General features: G+C 47.1%; 1 protein-coding gene across 3 annotated transcripts in view; it reads right to left on the minus strand.

The window, feature by feature from the left end:
- Window positions 1–817: 817 nt before the first annotated feature.
- EML1 (EMAP like 1) overlaps window positions 818–20360 on the minus strand; it is a 152934-nt gene continuing 133391 nt past the window's right edge. For all 3 annotated transcript variants that reach the window (XM_055288175.2, XM_055288174.2, XM_055288176.2), the window contains 5 exons: window positions 6191–6288; window positions 5980–6067; window positions 4396–4491; window positions 3038–3168; window positions 818–2383 (listed from right to left, as the gene is read on the minus strand). In XM_055288175.2, the coding sequence (XP_055144150.1) occupies window positions 2258–2383; window positions 3038–3168; window positions 4396–4491; window positions 5980–6067; window positions 6191–6288 (539 nt within the window). In that variant the 3' untranslated portion in view covers window positions 818–2257. The remainder of the gene's footprint in view (window positions 2384–3037; window positions 3169–4395; window positions 4492–5979; window positions 6068–6190; window positions 6289–20360) is intronic.

The following is a 20360-nucleotide window of genomic DNA, read 5'->3' on the forward strand; positions in this document are numbered from 1 at the left end:
TCACTGGAAAATTCTCTCATGCTAACAAACTTAATTATTGTAACTACAAATAAATCGTAATCTTTCCTTTCCTTTCATCTTTCCTCATCTTATGTGTTGCAGGGAAGCCGGGCTAAGAGCTGCCAGGTTCCTGAGCCCCTCGTTCCGGGAGAATCCTGGAGGTTCAAGGCCTTGCTTGCCTGAGGGGGGCTGAGCAGTGGCACAGGGTCGTTGCTCGCTGTGTTAACGAGTGAGTGAGTGAACAGTGAATACCTGCAAGGTTAATACTGCACTGGTTAAAGAATTTCATTTAAAATGAAATGAAGCCATTTTAAATCCATCAAATTCATTAATTCATTCATTAATAAAATGATTAATCATTATAAAGAGAGCAATAGTAGTTTACATATATATATAAAATAGTACATATATCTAAAATAGTAGATTTGTGTGTGTGTGTTTGTATCCTTTGTCTATTATTGAGCTTGGCAAACAGGAGTACCTAGAAATAAAAGTAGACCTTACTGACACGTAAGTCAATAATGAATGCCTTTTCCTTTCCTCATCTTATCATTCTCTCCATTGTTAATTTAAAAACAATTGCTTTTGCCAGTGTTGACAAAACCACATAAACTGACAATTGAGTACGGTAATTAGGCCAAATCCTTTATGGTTATCTCCCCTGATGAATGCTTCCACACCATCTGCAAACTACAGTCTCATCTGCAAACTACAGTCTCATCTGCAAATGGCCCAGGTGAGAATAAAATCTGCATATGAAACAGAATATAGTGTGAATCATATCTAATTTTAAATAATTTATATGCTTTCATGAATATAGGTCAATAAGAAATCCACTTTTCAGATTTTATTTCATTATAGAATATATTTGACAAGGATACATACAAACAGATTCATCTTCAATAATACATGGTGTTTACTGGTGCCCTGCACTTCTGCAGTAGGCTGGTGATGTCATCAAAAATGTTTCTGAAAGTTGCACTTAATCAGTCACTCTAAACAACCAGTGCCATAGAGCTCAGATAATTCCATTCATTTACTTGCCTTGAATGAGTAAAAATCTTAATATTTGCTTTAAAGTCTGTTTATTACTCTTCTATTTAAAAATTTGAGATACATTCCCCAATGTAAACAATAAATTTCAATCTGTCACACAATCGAAATGGATAAGGCCTTCTTGACAAATTTCTGCCACCTCCGTTTAACACATCAGAACTCAATCTTATCTCATACTGTAATGAGTTGCCCATGCACAAAAGACAGGAAAAGCAGCTGCCCTTGGTACCTGGTGGAGCCTTTCGAGACTGCTCTCTGCAGGTTTATGGTGCACTCGAGAGAGATCTTTCTGACTTGGTCTACTTGGTCATAAAATACAAATATACAATGTCCATAAGCATAAGACAGTAAAGCCTAGTCTTACATATTTATTATGAATCGCTAGAATCCTATACAAGTACAATATCATCTCATGCCAAGTAATATACACAAGAAGGTGGCAAAATGTCTCACCGTTAATCAGGGCGTGTGAACAAGGGATGGGGGATGCAAGCCAGGTGGGTGTGAAGAGGCTGACCGCATCTGGTTAGGCAGGACGGTGTCCCTGAAACTTGGAAACGCCTCTGTACCCTGCTGAAATATGTAAGTCAATTAGGAGTAGAATCTGCTTAGCACAGGAGGAATACAAGCCCTCTCTCACAGCCTCCCAAGGGAGAATGTAATGAAACTTTGGAAAATGTAACCAAATACAGTCTCATCTTTGCGTCTCCTGATTCAGCTGTGCAAATCAGTTATTCACTCTTGTTAAGTGATCTGTCCTTTTAGGACCAATTCCTCAACAGCCATCATGGTTCAGTACCTCATTATCATCATAAATATTTGACTTAGCAAGCTAGATGGTGAAACAGTGAAGATTATATACAATGTTTTAAAAGGCATTCTGTGACCATTTTTGAAGAGTTCATAGAAAAGTTACTAAGAATATACCAGTTACTTCTGTTGATGTGGCTATAATGTAAACGTTGGAACCTTGTTGGTATTCAATGTGCACTGTGTCATATATCGTACAACAAAAGTGAACACGGAACCGTTGATCCGCTGTGGCGCCCGCTGACGCACTAAGCTAAGGTAGCCGGCGGAGGGCACAGTTTTCCTGAGGTTTGTAAGAATTTTTTAAACAAAACAGAAATCACAGTGACCAAGGGTAATGCGAGTCTGTGTCTTCCTTGCCCATGCTGCTCCCCACAGCTCTTGGTGGGGACTAAATGACGCGCCACTGCATGATGCTTGTGTCTTTCCCACCCGTGGAGATGAGGTGGCTGTCTTCACAGAGGAAATCGACGTTGGTGACATGGCTGCTGTGCCCGCCGTAGATGTGGCTTGGAGCCTGGAGGGAATGATACGGGGGAAAGCTTCCTTTACTACAAGGCAAACCGTCTGGGATGAGAACCTGAACTCTCACTGCATGCCTTAATTCCTTTACTCGCCCTACACTTGGCAGCTCTCACTTGGGCACCTGCTCTGTGCGTGACACAGAAGGGACACAGAAACAAAGTCCACAGTCCTTGTGGCCTGGTAGGGGACAGACACGAGCAAATGACCGCCCTCAGCTGAGAGATATGTTCAATATCAGAGGTGCCAGCTATGAGGTCGCCCCAAAGGTGGGCCTAACCAGATGCCCGGGGCTGAGGGTGAGGGGTCTCCAGAGTCAGGGTCACGGAGGATGAAGAAGGGTGTCCCAGGGCTCAGGGCTGGCTCAGCTGAGCAGGGCCGGAGCAAGGGAGCCGTGGTGGTGGGCAGAGTTGTGAGCCTGTGTAGCTGCAGAGGTAGATGGGCAGATCTGAAGGGCTTTGTGGGTCCTGTGGGGCTCGGGTTTCCCTAAAAGCAGCCGGAAGTGCTCAGGGCACAAATAACAGAGTCACATCCGCCTTTGTGGCTGGCAGCACTCACTCACGGCCCATTTCCATTTAGTCTCCAAACAGGTCGGGTATACGTGCGTGCCCCATGGGGGATAAGATTAGTGAAGAAATAAGTCGTTTACCCTGAACTGCGAGCAGGGGTATGAGAAGAGGTGCACTTTGCCAAAGTCGTCGCCTGTTGACAGGAGTTTCTTCTCATGGGCCCGACAGACGGCATTGATGTCGGTTCCATCCGAGCCTTCTGGCCACACTCCTAAAACAAAGACCACAAACAGGGCGCTGGAAACACCAGGGGCCACAGGGCCACATGGCGCAGGAACCGCGCACTGAACGGTCCTGAACATAAAACCGCCTGAAGTCCAGCTTTAGAAACAAGGGTCAAAAAACCACAACAGCCTCAGTTCCTGGCCTCTCACTGTGTGCCCAGTCTCCTCTCACTCAGGCCAGTCTCGGAGACCCTCCAATGCTCTGCTGCATGAGAGGAGCAGAGACAAGCTTTCCGGGCTGCCAGGTCTTTTGAGGCCTCATCTTGAGGCCAAAGCAGACAGTACCAGGAACCCCGGTTCCAAAGTGACACCTCTCCTAGATCTCTGAAGCGTCCTGTGGGAAGCTGCCCTGTCCTCAAGCCTGCAGTTTCCTTGTTATTGCTGTAACTCTACATGAGTAGGTCTCTCCAGAGGCCTTTTAACCCTGGGTGTGTGTATGTTTCTTGGGGTCACTCACTGTGGCTGCTGCTTGCTTGGGGCAGCCTGGCAGCTGTGCCTATCATTACTGGCTCCAGGCTCTGCATCCCTGAACCCAGGTGGGTCTGGAGAATGGGTGGGTGGGGGATGCCATCTTCTGGCCATTGTCGGGGAAACTCTTTCAATAAAACCCGTGGCTAGGAGAGGGCTGGATGCACGTTGGGTTTTCAACCGGGAGCTCTGGAGCGAACCTCCAGACCTCAGCACTGAACACCACAAAACTGCAAATTCTCACCAACCTACTGACTTGTAGTCTTATGTAAAGAGACAATAAACACTACCTTTAAAATTCTATTAATTTGCGGCCCTTTAATTTAGGTCACTTACGAAAATATTCCTAAAGTGAACGTTGAAGAAAGTGAAATTTTTAGTTTAAGAACAAAAAAAATATAAATAATAACCCTCACAAATGGTAAGTTGACTGAGCGCCATCTGGTCCACCTAGGTCCATGTGGCACAATCTGATAGGAGAGGGTTCCAGGGAATTATCTCAGGACCTGCCACCCTGTACGATGGAGAAGGGTTAAAAACCCATCTCTCTGGTTCTTCTCAGCAGGCCACGGCCAGGCAAGCCCGGCCCTACCCCAGGGTGTGGCAGGAGGCGTGTCTCATGGGCCTCCCGTAGCAGTAGAGCAGTCTGACAAGACTGGTGACCATGAGACTCCACAGCTACTGAAGAAATATTTTAAAAGGAGACACTCTTTTGTTGGAACCAGTGAAATCTGCAGCAAACTTACCAAAAACATGGAATCCCAAAGTGCAGGTATAGGTAGCCCATTCAATGTCTCTCGTAGTTTCCACACTTACGACTTGCTTACAGGCAGAGGGAACCCCTGCAAAAAGCAAACACAGTCTGGCGACATCTAAGCCAAGGCCCTACCCCTCCCCTGAGCAAGGCTGAGCCCCCAGAGCTGTGCCCCGTTGGGTACAGAGCCCTTCCCGGAGAGGGAGACCCTCCACTTCCCAGTCGGGCAGGAATCATGTGTGCACAGCTGTGAGTTCCCCTGGAACTGAGCCCGAGCCCCTGGGCCTGGGTGGAGACGCCCTCTTCTTTGTTTTTTTCCCATCTCTGTCTGAGTCTGTTTCCCACACTCTGGCTTCTCTAGTCTCCGGTTCCTGGGTCTCCGCCTGCTGCCCACCCCCCACCAGAGCCCCTGAATGCAGCTCTGCCCCTGCTGTCAGGCCCCCCCGCCTCCCTATACCCCTCAGTCCCTTCAGATCAGAGTCAGGAATGGAGGTTACTGAAACCAGTCACACCAAGGGCCTCCCAGGGGACTTGTGTGTTCCCCAAATGAGCTCTCACCAGCAGAGTACGAGACCACATCTGAGAAGGTTCTAGACCCAGGGATTGTCCCTGAAAACCACCCCCTGTTCCTGTGCCTGTGTCAGGCAGAACCTGGACAGGGAAGAGGTGAGACGGTGTGGCTGCCCTCCGCACTGGAGCGAGCTCAGTCTTGGTACACACTGCCCTGCTTTCCCTGCTGCCAGTGGTCCTGCCTGTCCTGATCCTCAACAAGTGGTGACGCTCAAGTGAGTGTGACCCCCCCACCCCCGTGGGCTCTTGGGGCCTGTGTTTTGGGCCCTGAGCCCTTCCCTGCAACACGGGGCCAAGACAGAAAGTGCTGTGGGTCATCTGAGAAGATGCAGGGGAGGAGCGCTGCGTTTTCTGGTAACTTCCAGCAGGGCAGCAGTGAGGCCTTCCTTGTGCCCCATGAGCCGCCTTGCGTGGCCCAGAGTGGGGCACGTGGCAGGTGCCTGGTGGGTGTCTGAGGAACCAGTGCATGGCACGAGGATGAGCTTGTAAGTGCCTGCCACGATCATCCTCACTGTTCCCAAGCACTGCCTGGGCCCAGAGACTGGCCAGGGTCAGGTTGGGAGAGGAGGAGGAGGGGTCCCAGGGCTGCTGTCCACCCAGTGGGGAGGGACTTCATGGTCCCTCCTGTGAGGATAACACCTTTACAGGCCCTCCTCCTGCCTGGACAGCTCTGGACCCACCCACTTCGGCCACATCCACCCGGACCCACCCCCTTCTGCCACATCCGCCTGCCCCAAGCCCCCCTCTGCAGGGCTTGGCCTTCTTCCCCTTGGGGCAGGCCCTGGATCTTCTCCTCCTTAGGGGCTCGCAGTCAGCAGGAAACCGGGAAGGACTCAAGAGGCCACGCAGCCCCACTCCTCTACGTTACAGAGGCGGAAACCATGGCCTAGAGATGATGGCACGTGCCTAAGTCATACAGGAGGTGGGTTTTCACAGAGGCCCCCTGGGTCTCAGAGTGAACGCTTTCTGAGATCAAGACTTCATACAACCCTGGGGTAGTACTCACAGTAGAGGATTTCATAGTCTCCGGAATTTGACACGAGGAACTGCGAGTTTACAGACCAGTCCAGGTGAGTGATGAAGCTGGAATGACCCTGGGAGAGAAAAACACCGTCTTCATTTCACTGGCCTTAGAAGTCCCTGCCAACACCGTTCCGCTGTAGTTAAACAAGTATACGCAGTGCATGAGAAGCGACAGGTCCACTGTCAGCACTTACCGAGCACTTGCCCACTCGCGTGTACTTCCTCCCGTTGTCACTAACGCCATATATATAGATGCAGTTGTCATGGGAGCCTATGGCTAAGAAATTCCCGTCTATAAAAAGATGACAAATTACATTTCAGATGTTAACAATACACATTTTGTTCATTACAAAGGATAACGGTAGTTGACACCACAGATTTAGACAAAATCACCAGATTAATGAGTTATTTCCAAGAGAAAAATCTGCTTTTGAATGAATCCTTTGCCACTTCCAAAGCTATCTTTTGAAAAATACACACCTGGCCAGATGATAAAATCTGGCAAAGATTTATAAAAATTTTTTTTTTTTTTTGAGACAGTCTCGCTCTGTCACCAGGCCGGTGTGCAGTGGTGCAATCTCGACTCACTGCAAGCTCCGTCTCCTGGGTTCATGCCATTCTCCTGCCTCAGCCTCCCGGGTAGCTGCGACTACAGGCGCGTGCCACCACGCTCGGCTAATTTTTTGTATTTTCAGTAGAGACGAGGTTTCAACGTGTTAGCCAGGATGGTCTCGATCTTGTGACCTCGCGATCCGCCCGCCTCGGCCTCCCAAAGTGCTGGGATTACGGGCGTGAGCCACTGCGCCCAGCGATTTATAAATTTTTATGAACTCTTTTTTTTTTTCTGAGGCAGGGTTTTGCTTTGTCACCCAGGCTGGAGTGCAGTGGTACGATCACAGCTCACTGCAGCCTCAACCTCCTGGGCTCAAGTGATCCTAGGGAAGTATCTGGGACTGCAGGCGTGCACCACGACGCTTGGCTAATTTAAAAACATTTTTTTGTAGAGTTGGGGTCTTGCTGTGTTGACCAGGTTGGTCTCAAACTCCTGAGCTCAAGTGATCTGCCTGCCTTGGCCTCCCAAAGTGCTGGGATTACAGGCATGAGCCACTGCGCCCTATAAATTCTTTTCATACAATTTTATGAAATCTTATAAGCCCTTTCCTGTCTCAATCACTGAGGGATGGAGACTCAATTCCTTGGAAGGGCCCACAAAGCCCACCAGGACAGCCTTCTAGCCACGTCGCTCCTCACTGAACACACGGGTTCACTCAGGCCTCTGCACTCACTGCCCCCTGCCTGGACAGCCCTTCTCACCTCTCTTCCCAGGGGTATCTTGGTATCTTCTCCCCCTGGGTTTCTGGTTCTGGGAGGGCCTAAGGACCCAGGCTTTGATGCTTGTGTGGGAGCCCTTTGCAACAAAAGGCAGCAGCAGCCCTGGTGGCTGAAAGCGACCACACTGTGCACGCTATGCAGGGAGGGGGACTCAGGATGCCCAGGACAGGAAACAGGGCCTGGAAGTGAGTCCGGGAAAAGGTCAGACTTTCCTGAACCAGCAAGCAAAAAGAAGGACTGGAAACCTTGAGCCATGCAGGGCCCAGAGTAGAATGCAGGGTAGCGGGGTTCTCTCTGCGCCAGCTAGGGGGCTGCAGGTCCTCCATCCACAAAACACAGCAAGCGGCGCATTTTCATAGCAGTCAGGAGGCTCCACTTGGACAATATTTGTACAGGGCCTTGCGCTCACAGGCGCATAAAGCATCAGTAAGGGTTATTTCTCCCCTCCCTCTTTCCTGTGATTTTCCTTCTGCCAGGCAGGAATCCTGCAGGACCCAGGGTGGCCTGGCGCCTCAGGGAATGGTATTTTAGGAAGCGTTGGGCTAGGCCAGGACAAAATAGGGGCGATGTAAGACCAAGGCAGCCTGTCCAAATCAAGAATCCTGAAGCAATGGGGCAAATACATATTTTTTTTTGCTGAGAAAAACTAAAGGACTGTTGAAGCCGGAGACAGGCTGTCATCGGCTGCTGATGAGGCTTGAGAAGGCCAGGTGACCACGCCAGAGACCAACCATCTCTGCACTCAGTGCCTGCAACTGGCCATGCCTGGACAGCAACAGTGACGATGACCGCAATAAACATGAAATGCTACTAACAATGGCCACTTAATGATACCAACTACAATTATTAAATGGCCAATATATATATATTTTTTTGAGACGGAGTTTCACTGTTATTGATCAGGCTGGAGTGTAATGGCATGATCTGGGCTCACTGCAACCTCCACCTCCTGAGTTCAAGCGATTCTCCTGCCTCAGTCTCCCAAGTAGCTGGGATTACAGGCATATGCCACTGCACCTGGCTAATTTTTGTATTTTTAGTAAAGACGAGGTTTCACCATGTTGGCCAGGGTGGTCTCGATCTCCTGACCTCAGGTGATCCACCTGCCTTGGCCTCCCGAAGTGCTGGGATTACAGGCGTGAGCCACCGTGCCCGGCCTGGCCAATATGTTTGAGAGCCTACTATGTGCTAGGTCCAATTCTAAACTCTTCCTGTGTTAACTTATTTAATCTTCATAACAACCTCATGAAGTAGATATAATTATCCCCATTTTTCAAGAGAGGAAAGTGAGGTGTGTACAATAAACTAACTCGTCCAAGGTCGCACAGGTTTCCTGAAACTGGCTTAAACCCAGGCAATCTGACTCCAGGGGCACTGCCCCTCCGACCAGCTGAAAATCTGTCACATGACACGGCAGGGGATTGGCTATCCACTCTTATGCAAAAGGTCTCAAAGAACTACCCGATTAGGCCAGTTGTGGTGGCTCACGCTTGTAATCCCAGCACTTTGGGAGGCGGAAGTGGGCAGATCACCTGAGCTCAGGAGTTTGAGACCAGCCTGGCCAACATGGTGAAACCCTGTCTCTACTAAAAATACAAAAATTAGCTGGAGGCAGTGGCACACACCTGTAGCCCCAGCTACTCGGGAGGGTGAGGCTGGAGAATCGCTTGAACTTGGGAGGCAGAGGTTGCAGTGAGCCGAGATTGCGCTATTGCACTCTAGCCTGGGTGACAGAGCGACACTCCGTCTCAAAAAAAAAAAAACAAAACTACTTGATCATTTGTGAACTCAAAAAATAATGAGGTGTCTTTCATAGTGGAACCATTTGTTTTGTTTTGTTTCTTGGGATGGGGACTCGCTGTGTCACCCAGGCCGGAGTGCAGTAGTGCCATCCCAGCTTACTACAGCCTCGACCTCCTCGAGTCCTGCCATGCTCTCCAGAGTAGCTGGGACTACAGACGTGCGCTACTATGCCCAGCTAATTTTTTGATTTTTTTTTGCTGAGACAGGGGTCTCACTATGTTGCCCAAGCCGGTCTTGAACTCCTGCGCTCAAGCAAAATGTCCTTGGCCTCCCGAAGTGCTGGGATTACAGGTGTGAGCCACTGTGCCCGGCCATAATGGAACTATTTGTTATTTAACAAACAAGTTTAAGGCAACTGGCTAATTATTTAAGGAAAAAAGTCATGTTACAACATCATCCCACAATTTTCGGGCAGTAAAGTGCACACATTTCAAGTGCATGGTTTGAGGAGTTTTGACAACTACACCTGCATAATCACCATCCCCATATATATATATATATATTTTAAGACGGAGTCTTGCTCTGTTGCCCAGGCTGGAGTGCAATGGTGCAATCTCAGCTCACTGCAGCCTCTGCCCCTCTGCCTCCCTGGTTCAAGCAATTCTCCTGCCTCAGCCTCCCGGGTAGCTGGGATTACAGGCACCTGCCACCATGTCTGGCTAATTATTTTGTATTTTTAGTAGAGATGGGTTTCACCATGTAGGCCAGGCTGGTCTCGAACTCCTGACCTCAGGTGATCCACTTGCCTCGGCCTCCCAAAGTGCTGGGATTACAGGCGTGAGCCACCGTGTCTGGCCCCATATCTGTTTTTAAAGATGAATGAAACAGGACTTCACAATCTCTCTCAGCAATCCACTTCTATCTCTGACAGCCTTAGTCAGATTGTAATTCCTCTTTCCCATTCTAATCCATGGTCTTCATGCAGGAGTTGAAATTCACTTCTGCCTGGGGAAGTCCTCCCTGCAGAGGGAAACTGGCTGATTGTACCATCAACAGCCCCAGGCCTCTGCATAGGCACGGAGAGATGGCCCAGGAGGCCCTCATCTTCCTTGTGGACAACTCTGACCACCCCACCCCACCCAGGTCTCCACGTCCTTAGCACACACCCACCAGTGCGTGACGTGGAAATGCAGGCAGTGTCTCAGAGATAAAGGCAGAACCAGGAGAAACGTTCCCTTCCTCAGAGGAGGTGCCTCCCAGCCCCTGGCCCCCGACATGACCATCACAAAAAACCTTGAAATGACTCTCCCGTTGACCACGACAACTGCCCAGGAAGACAGCAGAGTGTGAGGATTAGAATGTGGCCTTTGAGGCAGAAAAACCTGGGTTCAAATCCTAGCTCTTTTACCTACATTCATCCATAAATATATAAAACCAATTGCCTAAGAAATCAAAACCAACCAGCGTTTGTCAACATGCTAACCAGAGGCCAGATGAAACCTAGCACAGCCTGTTCCTTGGGTCCTACAGAGCCCTTTTTCTTTCCCTAATTGTTCTCCTCTCCTCCAAAAATTCTCTAAGCCTCATTCCCCAGCTCTCAGAGACTGAGATTCCTAAACTTACTCCACTGAAATAAGCTAGGATTTGGCCCAAAATGAAAATCAGCTGGAGAACTCATAAAGACACGGGAGCAAGAGTCCAGGTGCTCAGGGCAGAAGGACAACCTTACGGCTGTTTTCTACTGATTGCTCACTCTTGACCAGGCTGGAGGCTGGGGGCTTCAGTCAAGCCCAACAGGCCTCAGCAGAAGGTTCAATTAGACTTGCTCTGCAGATGAGGAAACTGAGGCTTAGTAACTTGTGTACAGCAACACAGCCAGGTGAGTGGCACAGACAGAAATCCTTACATGCTTGCAAAGTACCTGCATGCTGACAAGTGAGATCTGGGTGGGGGGTGGGGGGCGGCGGGGAAGACGGTTCTGCAGGTGCAGGAACAGCCGTGCAGCTATGGTGCAGCTTCTCTCCTGGCACATTGATTGTAATTTTGGGCTTGGAGACAAGACTGCTGCATCTGCATGGGGATCAACCCAGGGAGGGGGAATGCCACATGGCAGGGGAAAGGGCTGGCTAGGTGGCAGGGGCTGCATCATCACCACAGGTCTCAGACCCAGGCAGACGGGGGATTTAATACTGCAAGTGACAGAGTGAGTGCCAGATTCTGATTCATTCTAGTAAAAGCAGAAAAAACCCACCTTTCAAACAATGACATGGATAAGATCAAAGAAGAGAAATACAATTGCATGACCAGTTGCACCTAGCGTTTCTGGGCTTCTCTCTTTCATCTTCACATTCAGATTTTTACCCTAGGTTCAATGAGCTGAAACTAGAACAGGCAGGCTAAGGATCTGCAGTTGGGCTTAATAAATAGGAAATTATTTTCTTCCTATTTTTGTTCTTTAAAAAAGCACAATCTTAATTCAATCAAAACTCCATTCTGTCCACTCATAAAGTGCTCTATAAGATTCTCGACATGCATGTTAAATATGAGAATTGTCACTATGAAGCTTCTGTAGTTAATAAGCCTATGAGGGAGCTGGCTTTTGCCAACACTTAGCTGACTGTGGTTGTGATAAACTTTCACGTAACATTAGTTTATCAGCAAAAGACCATGTTACATAAAATAGTCCATAAATGACAGTTGCTAAAACATGCCTGAGATGGGTATTCAATGGTCCATGGAAATTCTCTAGGCTCGTGGCTCTGAGCATGCCAAAGAACCGCCCCCCCCTCCCCGCTCTGGGTGATTCGCATGCACTCCTGGAGGGCTCGGCTTCGTGGTCGGGTTCCAGGCGTGTGCCCAGAGATCCAGGGCTGACTTTCTGAACCTCCCTCTTCCACCCATGGTGAGGTACAGACCAATAACTCAAACCTGGGCCTGCCTGTTGTGCGAGATGCGAGAAATTGCCAGAAACATTTAGTTCTCCACTGCTGCTAAAGTTTTTTGACTGTCCAGTTTATGAGGTAACCCCTCAGACCCGCACCCCTGCACAGTTAACATCAACCTTGAACCTTGATTCACAAAATAGCCCCAGTTCCTCCTAAAGCTCCGTCTCCACAACCCCAGTCTGTGGCGAAGGGTCAATGTCCACCCGCATCACTAAGTGTGAAGGTGGCATTTATCCTTGGGCAGGGGGCCTGTGGCTGGGGGCTCGTTGGTCCTTCCCACGTCCTGGGAAGGCCCACGAGGGCCAGCTCCACCTATAAAGCTCAAGAACCGCTACTAGCTTTTCCTCTGGCTATCAGCAGAACCCTCACAGCTTTCCTGAGACTGACGGAATGAGAAAAAGCCCTCATCATTTCATCATGGTTTCCCTTCTTAGCACATGGCAGCGCAGGGTGCTGCTACCTTGGAGATGGTCTACCGATCTCGGCTGAGATTTTGGCAGCAGGTTTCTGAAATTCCATGTCAATGGCAATCTGTGTTTGGGCATCGAATGCTTTCTCTCTCTCTCTGTTTTAGGTCTGTAAATACTTAAATCCAAAAAGGAGATAGTAATCCACAACAGTATAGCCTATATGCTGGAAAAATCTTGTGTAACCGTAAAACTCATACTGCTGATCACATTTTGCTTTGTGTGTGTTGCACTGTAGTTAGTTACAGCTACATTCATGCATGCAACTAACCTGTCATAAACCCTATGCCAGGAGCTAGCTGGGCACACAGTGCTGAACAAAATAGGGTCCCTCCCATTATGGAACTGTGGGTCACTCCCCAGGGGTCTGAGTCCACCATCTGGGTGCTGTTCCTGGGGCCATCACTGCTGCTGTTACTAATGATGATATCAAATCCCCTGTGACATCTGCATAATGCTCTGCAGAGAACTCATTCACACTTCTTTCAGTTGGGCCTCATGGTAACTCACTGTCTGCTCTGAAAAGGTCACTGGGCTAACTAAGAGAGGACACTAGATTCAAATGTAGTTGGCCAGGCCCTGGCTTAGGGCTTTCACTTTTGCCCCACACAGCTCCCAGGCAATGACTCCGAAGCCGAGAGGCAGAGTTCTAGTAGTAAGAGCTCTCTGCTCTCCAGGGAATGGTCATTAGTGTAACTGACAAGAAATAGAAACATGTTTCCCAATGGACCCGCTCATGTTAGCAGGCGCTGACAGGTATCAGAGGGCTTTCTAGGAAAGAGGCTGCAGATGAGGCCCTCGTGCCTTCAGCAGACATTCAAAATAACTGAGAAAATGGTGAGAAACACAAGATAAGATGCAGAACCCTGGCTAAACAGAAAGAAATGTGACACTGAGGAGGTTATGAATGAAAGGCATTCCAAGTCAAGCTCTTTCTCAACATGGACAAAGGGCTGCCAAGGGGGCTGAGCAGTTGTCTGTTTAGGGTGAGAAGTTATGAACGTGGTTCAGGGAGAACGAAAAAGGATCCAAAAGAGATGCTCTATCAGATCCTCTAAAGCTCGAGGACACATCCCACTGTGAGGCAGAGTTGACGCTGTCAATAAGGTTATAAAATAGAAGATCCCTACAGAGACCAGCAGCTCAGAGTCAGCCACGGATTTCCCACAACCAAAACTCCAATTTCCAAGAGTGTCAGCATAGCCAAATGGCCTGTGCATGAAAGAAACAGTATTTCCCACAACATAATCATATAATGAAAAGGCAAGACAATCCCCTACCCCGTGGCAACGAACACTCCTAACACCCATATTGTGATCTCCTCCTGAAAAAGGAATGAGGGCCTCCTGAGAGAAAGGGCTATAGGTAAGAAATGTGTACAAGGATCCTGGAACAACTTGTTATGCCAGAGAACAAGTATTAAAGGCTCCTGAGGTCATGTTAAAAGGACCCAGGAGCCAACTAGAGTAACCTCCACTGGCCAATAACGGACACATTGTTCCACCTAATATAACAGGAACACAGCAAATATACTTCAATCCATAATGGCACCAAAACTACACTACCACCACCACTACCACCACCACCACCACCACCACCACCACCACCACCAATACTACTACCGACACCACCACCACCACCAATACTACTACCGACACCACCACCACCACCACCCTCCACCACCACCACTACCACCACCACCACCACCATCACCATCACCACCATCACCACCACCACTACCATCACCACCACCACCACCATCACCACCACCACCACCACCACCACCTCCACCTCCACCACCACCACCACCACCACCTCCACCACCACCACCATCACCACCACCACCACTACCACCACCTCCACCCCCAGCGCCACCACCACCAGCACCACCACCACCACCACCACCAGCACCACCAAAACCACCACCACCACCATCACTACCACCACCACCACCACCAATACTACTACCGACACCACCACCCACCACCACCAGCACCACCACCACCACCTCCACCCCCAGCACCACCACCCCCAGCACCACCACTACCACCACCACCCACCACCACCACCACCACCACCACCACCCACCACCACCACCCCCAGCACCACCACCCCCAGCACCACCACCACCACCTCCACCACCACCACTACCACCACCACCACTACTACAACCACCACCACCACCACCCACCACCACCACCACTACTACAACCACCACCACTATCACCACCACTGATTGGTGACTGTTAGAGGAGCAGAAAGCAAATGCATTATCTCAGAAACTGGAAAATAAGGTGAATGAAATCAAGCATTAATTCTGACTTTCCTATATGAACTCTACCACTGGGTACCAAAACAGTAGATGAAGGAAAGTTTCTCTTCATAGAAGTACTATATCTAATAAATGAAGAAGAAAAGCTAACATTGGAAATCAATAGTTGGCAACCTTTATGGATCTAGGCACTGGGTATCAACAGCTACTAATGTCACAAAAAGTGAGAAAAACCCATTATGTGCCTCCTAAAGGAAAAATACAGCAACACACATAGAGCCTGAATATGACCAAGCCTCAATATCCAGAAATCACTTTATGGGAAATACAGGGGACAGAAGAACACGTGAAACACCACCACAAAGATGCATTCAGCAAAATCCAGTGTGGAAAATGCTACAGGACAAATGAGCCAGTTTCATCAACAAATTTACTGTAATAGAGGGAGAGAGAGAACACCTATGGATTAACAGAAACTAATAAGTCATATCAACCAACTACCATTGTGTGGGCCTTTTTTTGCTTCCTGGTTTAAACAAATTGTTAAAAAAATGTAAATTGAAAATTTGAACATGCAACTGGCCATCTGATGATATTAAGACATCAATGCTGATTTGGGTTGGGGAGGAGACAATGATACTGTGGTTATATTAAAAATGAGACAGCAGGTCTGTGCTGTGGCTCACACCTGTAATCCCAGCACTTTGGAAGGCCAAGGACGGGTGGATTCCTTGAGTTCAGGAGTTCCAGACCAGCCTGGGCAACATGGCAAAACCTCATCTCTACTAAAAATACAAAAAATTAGCCAGGTGTGGTGGTGCATGCCTGTAGTCCCAGCTACTTGGGAGGCTGAGGTGGGAGGATTGCTTGAGCTTGAGGGATAGAGGTTGCAGTGAGCCAAGATCACGCCACTGTACTCCAACCTGGGTGACAGAGTGAGACTCTGTCTAAAAAAAGAAAGGCAGAGCTGGGTGCAGTGGCACACACCTATTTAAGGGGCTGAGGCTGTAGTGTACTGTGATCACACCAGTGAGTACCCACTGCACTCCAGCCTGCAACATAGTGAGACCTCATCTCTAACAATAAAAAACAGCCATTAAAAACAATGAGAGCTGCCGGGGGCAGTGGCTCATGCCTGTAATTGGAGCACTTTGGGAGGCCGAGGCGGGCAGATCACTTGAGGCCAGGAGTTTGAGACCAGCCTGGCCAATCTGGCAAAACCCTGTCTCCACTAAAAATACAAAAATTAGCCAGGCGTGGTGACGTAAGCCTGTAGTCTCTGCTACTCAGGAGGCTGAGGCAAGAGAATTGCTTGAACCCGGGAGGCAGAGGTTACAGTGAGCTGAAACCATGCCACTGCACTCCAGCCTGAGCAACAGTGCAAGACTCCATTTCAAAAAAAGAAAAAAAAACCCCAAAAAACACAAAAAATAAGAGGGCAATTCTTCCAGCTGTGGTCAAATGAGAAGGTTGGCCAATCCTCTCCCCATAAAGCAATTATGAAATTCTATAAAAAGGACAAAAACAACCATTTCCAGACTCTGTAAATTGAACAAAGACATGAAAATCTGAGAAGTGTTTATGTTTGAAAACCTTCTCAACTTCAGGTAAAAGCAGGGTTAATCCATCACGTTCTTCCCTGGGCTGCCCTCACTCCTTCGCAGCGGCTGGGCCAGCACAGAGGTCCTGGCAGGGAAGAGCAGGCTCTGAGGACCATGCAGCTGTGGTAAAGGGGCTCACTCCATATGGAGCCCTGGGCAAGAGTAGCACTGGGACGGAAGTGACCATCTCTAGGGCAGTCGAGTGGGGAGGGCCAAGGTTTCTACTCGCCTGGGGTTACGGTTATTGTATGGCTGAGCGCATTCCTGGCTAACGGGAGGCTGGTGCGTGCACAGTGGAGGCAGGAAAGGATCCTGGCTATTTAGACACCCTTCTGGCCCATCTGAGTCTGCACATGTGCATAGGGGAGATGTAAAAGGGCGAGTGGAAAGTAAAAGCCAGGCGGACATGGAAACGGCCTGAACTTTGAACATGCCCTTCTACCTGCCCACAGAGCCACTGGCAGAGGATGGAGCCTTACTGTCTTAATTTATTTGTGCATAACCTCTGCCCAATCATTCATTCAAACTACATGAAGCAAAAATAGAGTTTAAAAGAGAAATTTGGTGGCTCCTGCCTGTAATCCCACTTTGGGAGGCTGAGGCAGGAAGACTGCTTGAGCCCAGGAGTTTCAGTTTAGAGACATAGGAATACCCTGTCTCTAAAAAAATTACCTGGGTGTGGTGGTGCCTGCCTGCAGTCCCAGCTACTTGGGAGGCTGAGGTGGCAGAATCACTTGAGCCCAGGAGGTCAGGGCTGCACTGAGCCGTGTTTGTGCTAGTGTACACCAGCCTAGGTGACAGAGCGAAAAAAAAAAAAAAGAAAAGAAAGAAAAGAGAAATCTGAATAGACTTGTGAGAAGTAAAGAAATTGAATTAGTAATTAAAAACCTTCCCACAAAGAAAAGCCCAGATGGTTTCACCAAATTCACATAGATTCTGTCAAATATTTAATATAAAACCAACTTTTCACAAACTCTTTCAGAAAACAGAGGAGAGAACACTTCCTAATTTACTCTGTAAGGCCGGCAGTACTCTCATAGCTGAGACAGACAAAGATGCCACAAGAAAAGAAAACTATACACCAATATCCCTTAGAAACATGGAGGCAAAAATCCTTAATAGAATACTAGCAAACATATGTAAAAGAGATTATACACCATGATTAAGTGGAATTTATCACAGGAATGTGAAGCTGGTTTAACATCTGAAAATTAATAAAATGTAGTGATATTAATAAGATGAAGGATGAAACCCACATAATAATCCCAACAGATGCAGAAAAAGCATCTGATAAACTCCAAACCCATTCGTGCTAAAACCTCCAAACAAATTAGAAATAGAAGGGAACTTTCTCACTATGATAAAGGGCATCTTTATCCCTCATGATGAAAGACTGAATGCTTTTTCTCCTCAGAAAAAGAGAAAAATTAATGTAGTGATATTAATATAATACTGAAACAACTTTCTGCGGTTTCAGTAACCTGTGGTCAATTGTGGTCTGCAAATATCACGTATAATACAGTATTCTGAAAGAGAAACCATATTCACATAACTCTTATTACAATATATTGTTATATTGTTCTACTTTATTATTATTGTTGTTAATCTCTTACTGTACCTGATTTATACATTTAACTTTGCCATAGGCATGTATGTATAGGAAGAAACATAGTACACTTAGTGTTTGGTGTTATCCATAGTTTCAGGCACCTGTGTGGGGTCTTGGAAGGTAGCCCCTGTGGATTAGGAGGGACTATTATACTAAAACTAATCAAAGAAGTTTAGAAAGGTCATAGGATATAAGATCTATGTGCAAAATTCAATCCTATTTTTACATACTAGCAGCCAACCAACTGAAAATAAAATTCAGAAAACAATTCCATTCACAATGGCATAAAAAAAAAGCTTACTTTGGAATAAATTTAACAAAGGAAGTGCAAGCTTGTACATCAACAACTATAAAGCATTGCTGAGAAAAAGTAAAGACCTAAATAAATGGAGAGACATTCTTTGCTCATGATGAGAAGAGTCACTATTGTCCAGGTGGCAATTTCCCCCATATTGATCTGTAAATTAAACATAATCCCTCTTACAATCCTAACAGGCTTTTCAAAATTAGAAATTGACAAGCTGGCCTAGTGTGGTGCCTCACACCTGTAATCCCAACACTTTGGGAGGCCGAGGTGAGAGGATCTCTGGAGGCCAGGAGTTTGAGACCAGCCTGGGCCACAAAGTAAGACCCTGTGTCTACAAAAACATTTCAAAAAACAAAATAATTAAAAAAGACAAGCTGATCCTAAAATTTATATAAAATTTTATATATAGTAGGAACCTAAAATAGCTAACACTATTTTGAAAAAAACAACAAATTTGCAGCAGTGACACTACTCAATTTGAAAATTTCCTCTAAGGTCATAGTAATCAAGGCTGTGGGTTATCGGCCCAAGGATAAACATAGGTGAAGGGGACAGAACTGAGTATCTGGAAATAAACCTTTACATTTTTGATCAATTGATTTTTGACAAAAGTGTCATTGATAATTCAACAGGGAGAGACTGTGTTTTCAACAAAAAGTGCTGGGACAACTAGATACCTCTGTGCAGAGCAAACAGGCTCTTCCCTCTCACCATCCACAAGAAACAAGTCTAGAGTACTCTTGTAACTCTTGTGTAATTAACTCAAATGGATCATAGACTCGAATGTAAGGGCTAAAACAACTCTTCTAAAAGAAAGCATACGAGGAAATATTCATGATCTTGGATATGACCCCAAAGGCATGATCCACAAAAGGAAAAATTGATAAACTGAACTTCATCAGAATTAAAAGCTTTTGTGCTTTAAAAAACCCCATTAAGAAAATGAAGGCTGGGCATGGTGGCTCACGCCTATAATCCCAGCAGTTTTGGGGGGCCGAAGCAGGAGGATCACTTGGGCCCAGGAGTTCAAGACCAGCCTGGGCAACATGGTGAAACCCTGTCTCTAACAAAAATACAAAAATTAGCCAGGTGTGGTGGTGTGTGCCTGTGTTCCCAGCTACTTGTGAGGCTGAGGTGAGAGGATTGCTTGGACCTGAGGTCAAGGCTTCAATGAGCCATGATCGTGCCAGTGCACTGCAGCCTGGGTGACAGAGCGAGACGCCGTCTCAAAGAAAAAAAAAAAAAAGATAAGCCATACATTCAGAAAAAATATTTGCAAATCATCTATCTGATAAAGACTGTATATATGGAATACATAAAGAAAACTTACTACTCAACAGTAAGACAAACAGCCCAATTAAAAATTGGCAATATCTGAATAGACATTTCACCAAAGAAGATATTGGAATGACTAATATGCACATTAAAAAATGCTCAATATCAGTAGTCATTAGGGAAACACCAATTAAAACCACAATGAGATGCCATTACACCTTCTTTAGAATAACTATACTCAAAAAGACAATAACAAGTATTGGGAGGATGTGATGATACTAGAACCCTAGCACACGGCTGGTGAGAATGTAAAACAGGACAGGCAGTCTGGCAGTTTCATAAAATGTTAAACGTAAGTTTACTATACAATCCGTTAATTCCACTCCTAAGAATTTACTCGAGAAATGAAAACAAACACAAAAAGGCATATACATGAATGTTCATAGCATTATTCATAATAATAAAAAACCAGAAACAATCTAAATCCATAAGGCCAGGGTGCGGTGGCTCACGCCTGTAATCCCGGCACTTTGGGAGGCCGAGGTGGGTGGATCACCTGAGGTCAGGAGTTCGAGACAGCTTGGCCAATATGGCGAAACCCCATCTCTACTAAAAATACAAAAATTAGCCAGGTGTGGTGGCATGCACCTGTAATCCCAGCTACTCGGGAGGCTGAGGCAGAAGAATCGCTTGAACCCAGGAGGCAGAGGTTGCAGCGAGGCTCTGTCTCAAAAAAAAAAAAAAAAAAAAATCCATCATTAACTGATGCATGGATAAACAAGATGTGGTATATATCCATAAAATGGAAAACTA

The sequence above is a fragment of the Symphalangus syndactylus genome, chromosome 8, assembly GCF_028878055.3.
Source record: "Symphalangus syndactylus isolate Jambi chromosome 8, NHGRI_mSymSyn1-v2.1_pri, whole genome shotgun sequence".
Taxonomy (NCBI): Eukaryota; Metazoa; Chordata; class Mammalia; order Primates; family Hylobatidae; genus Symphalangus; species Symphalangus syndactylus.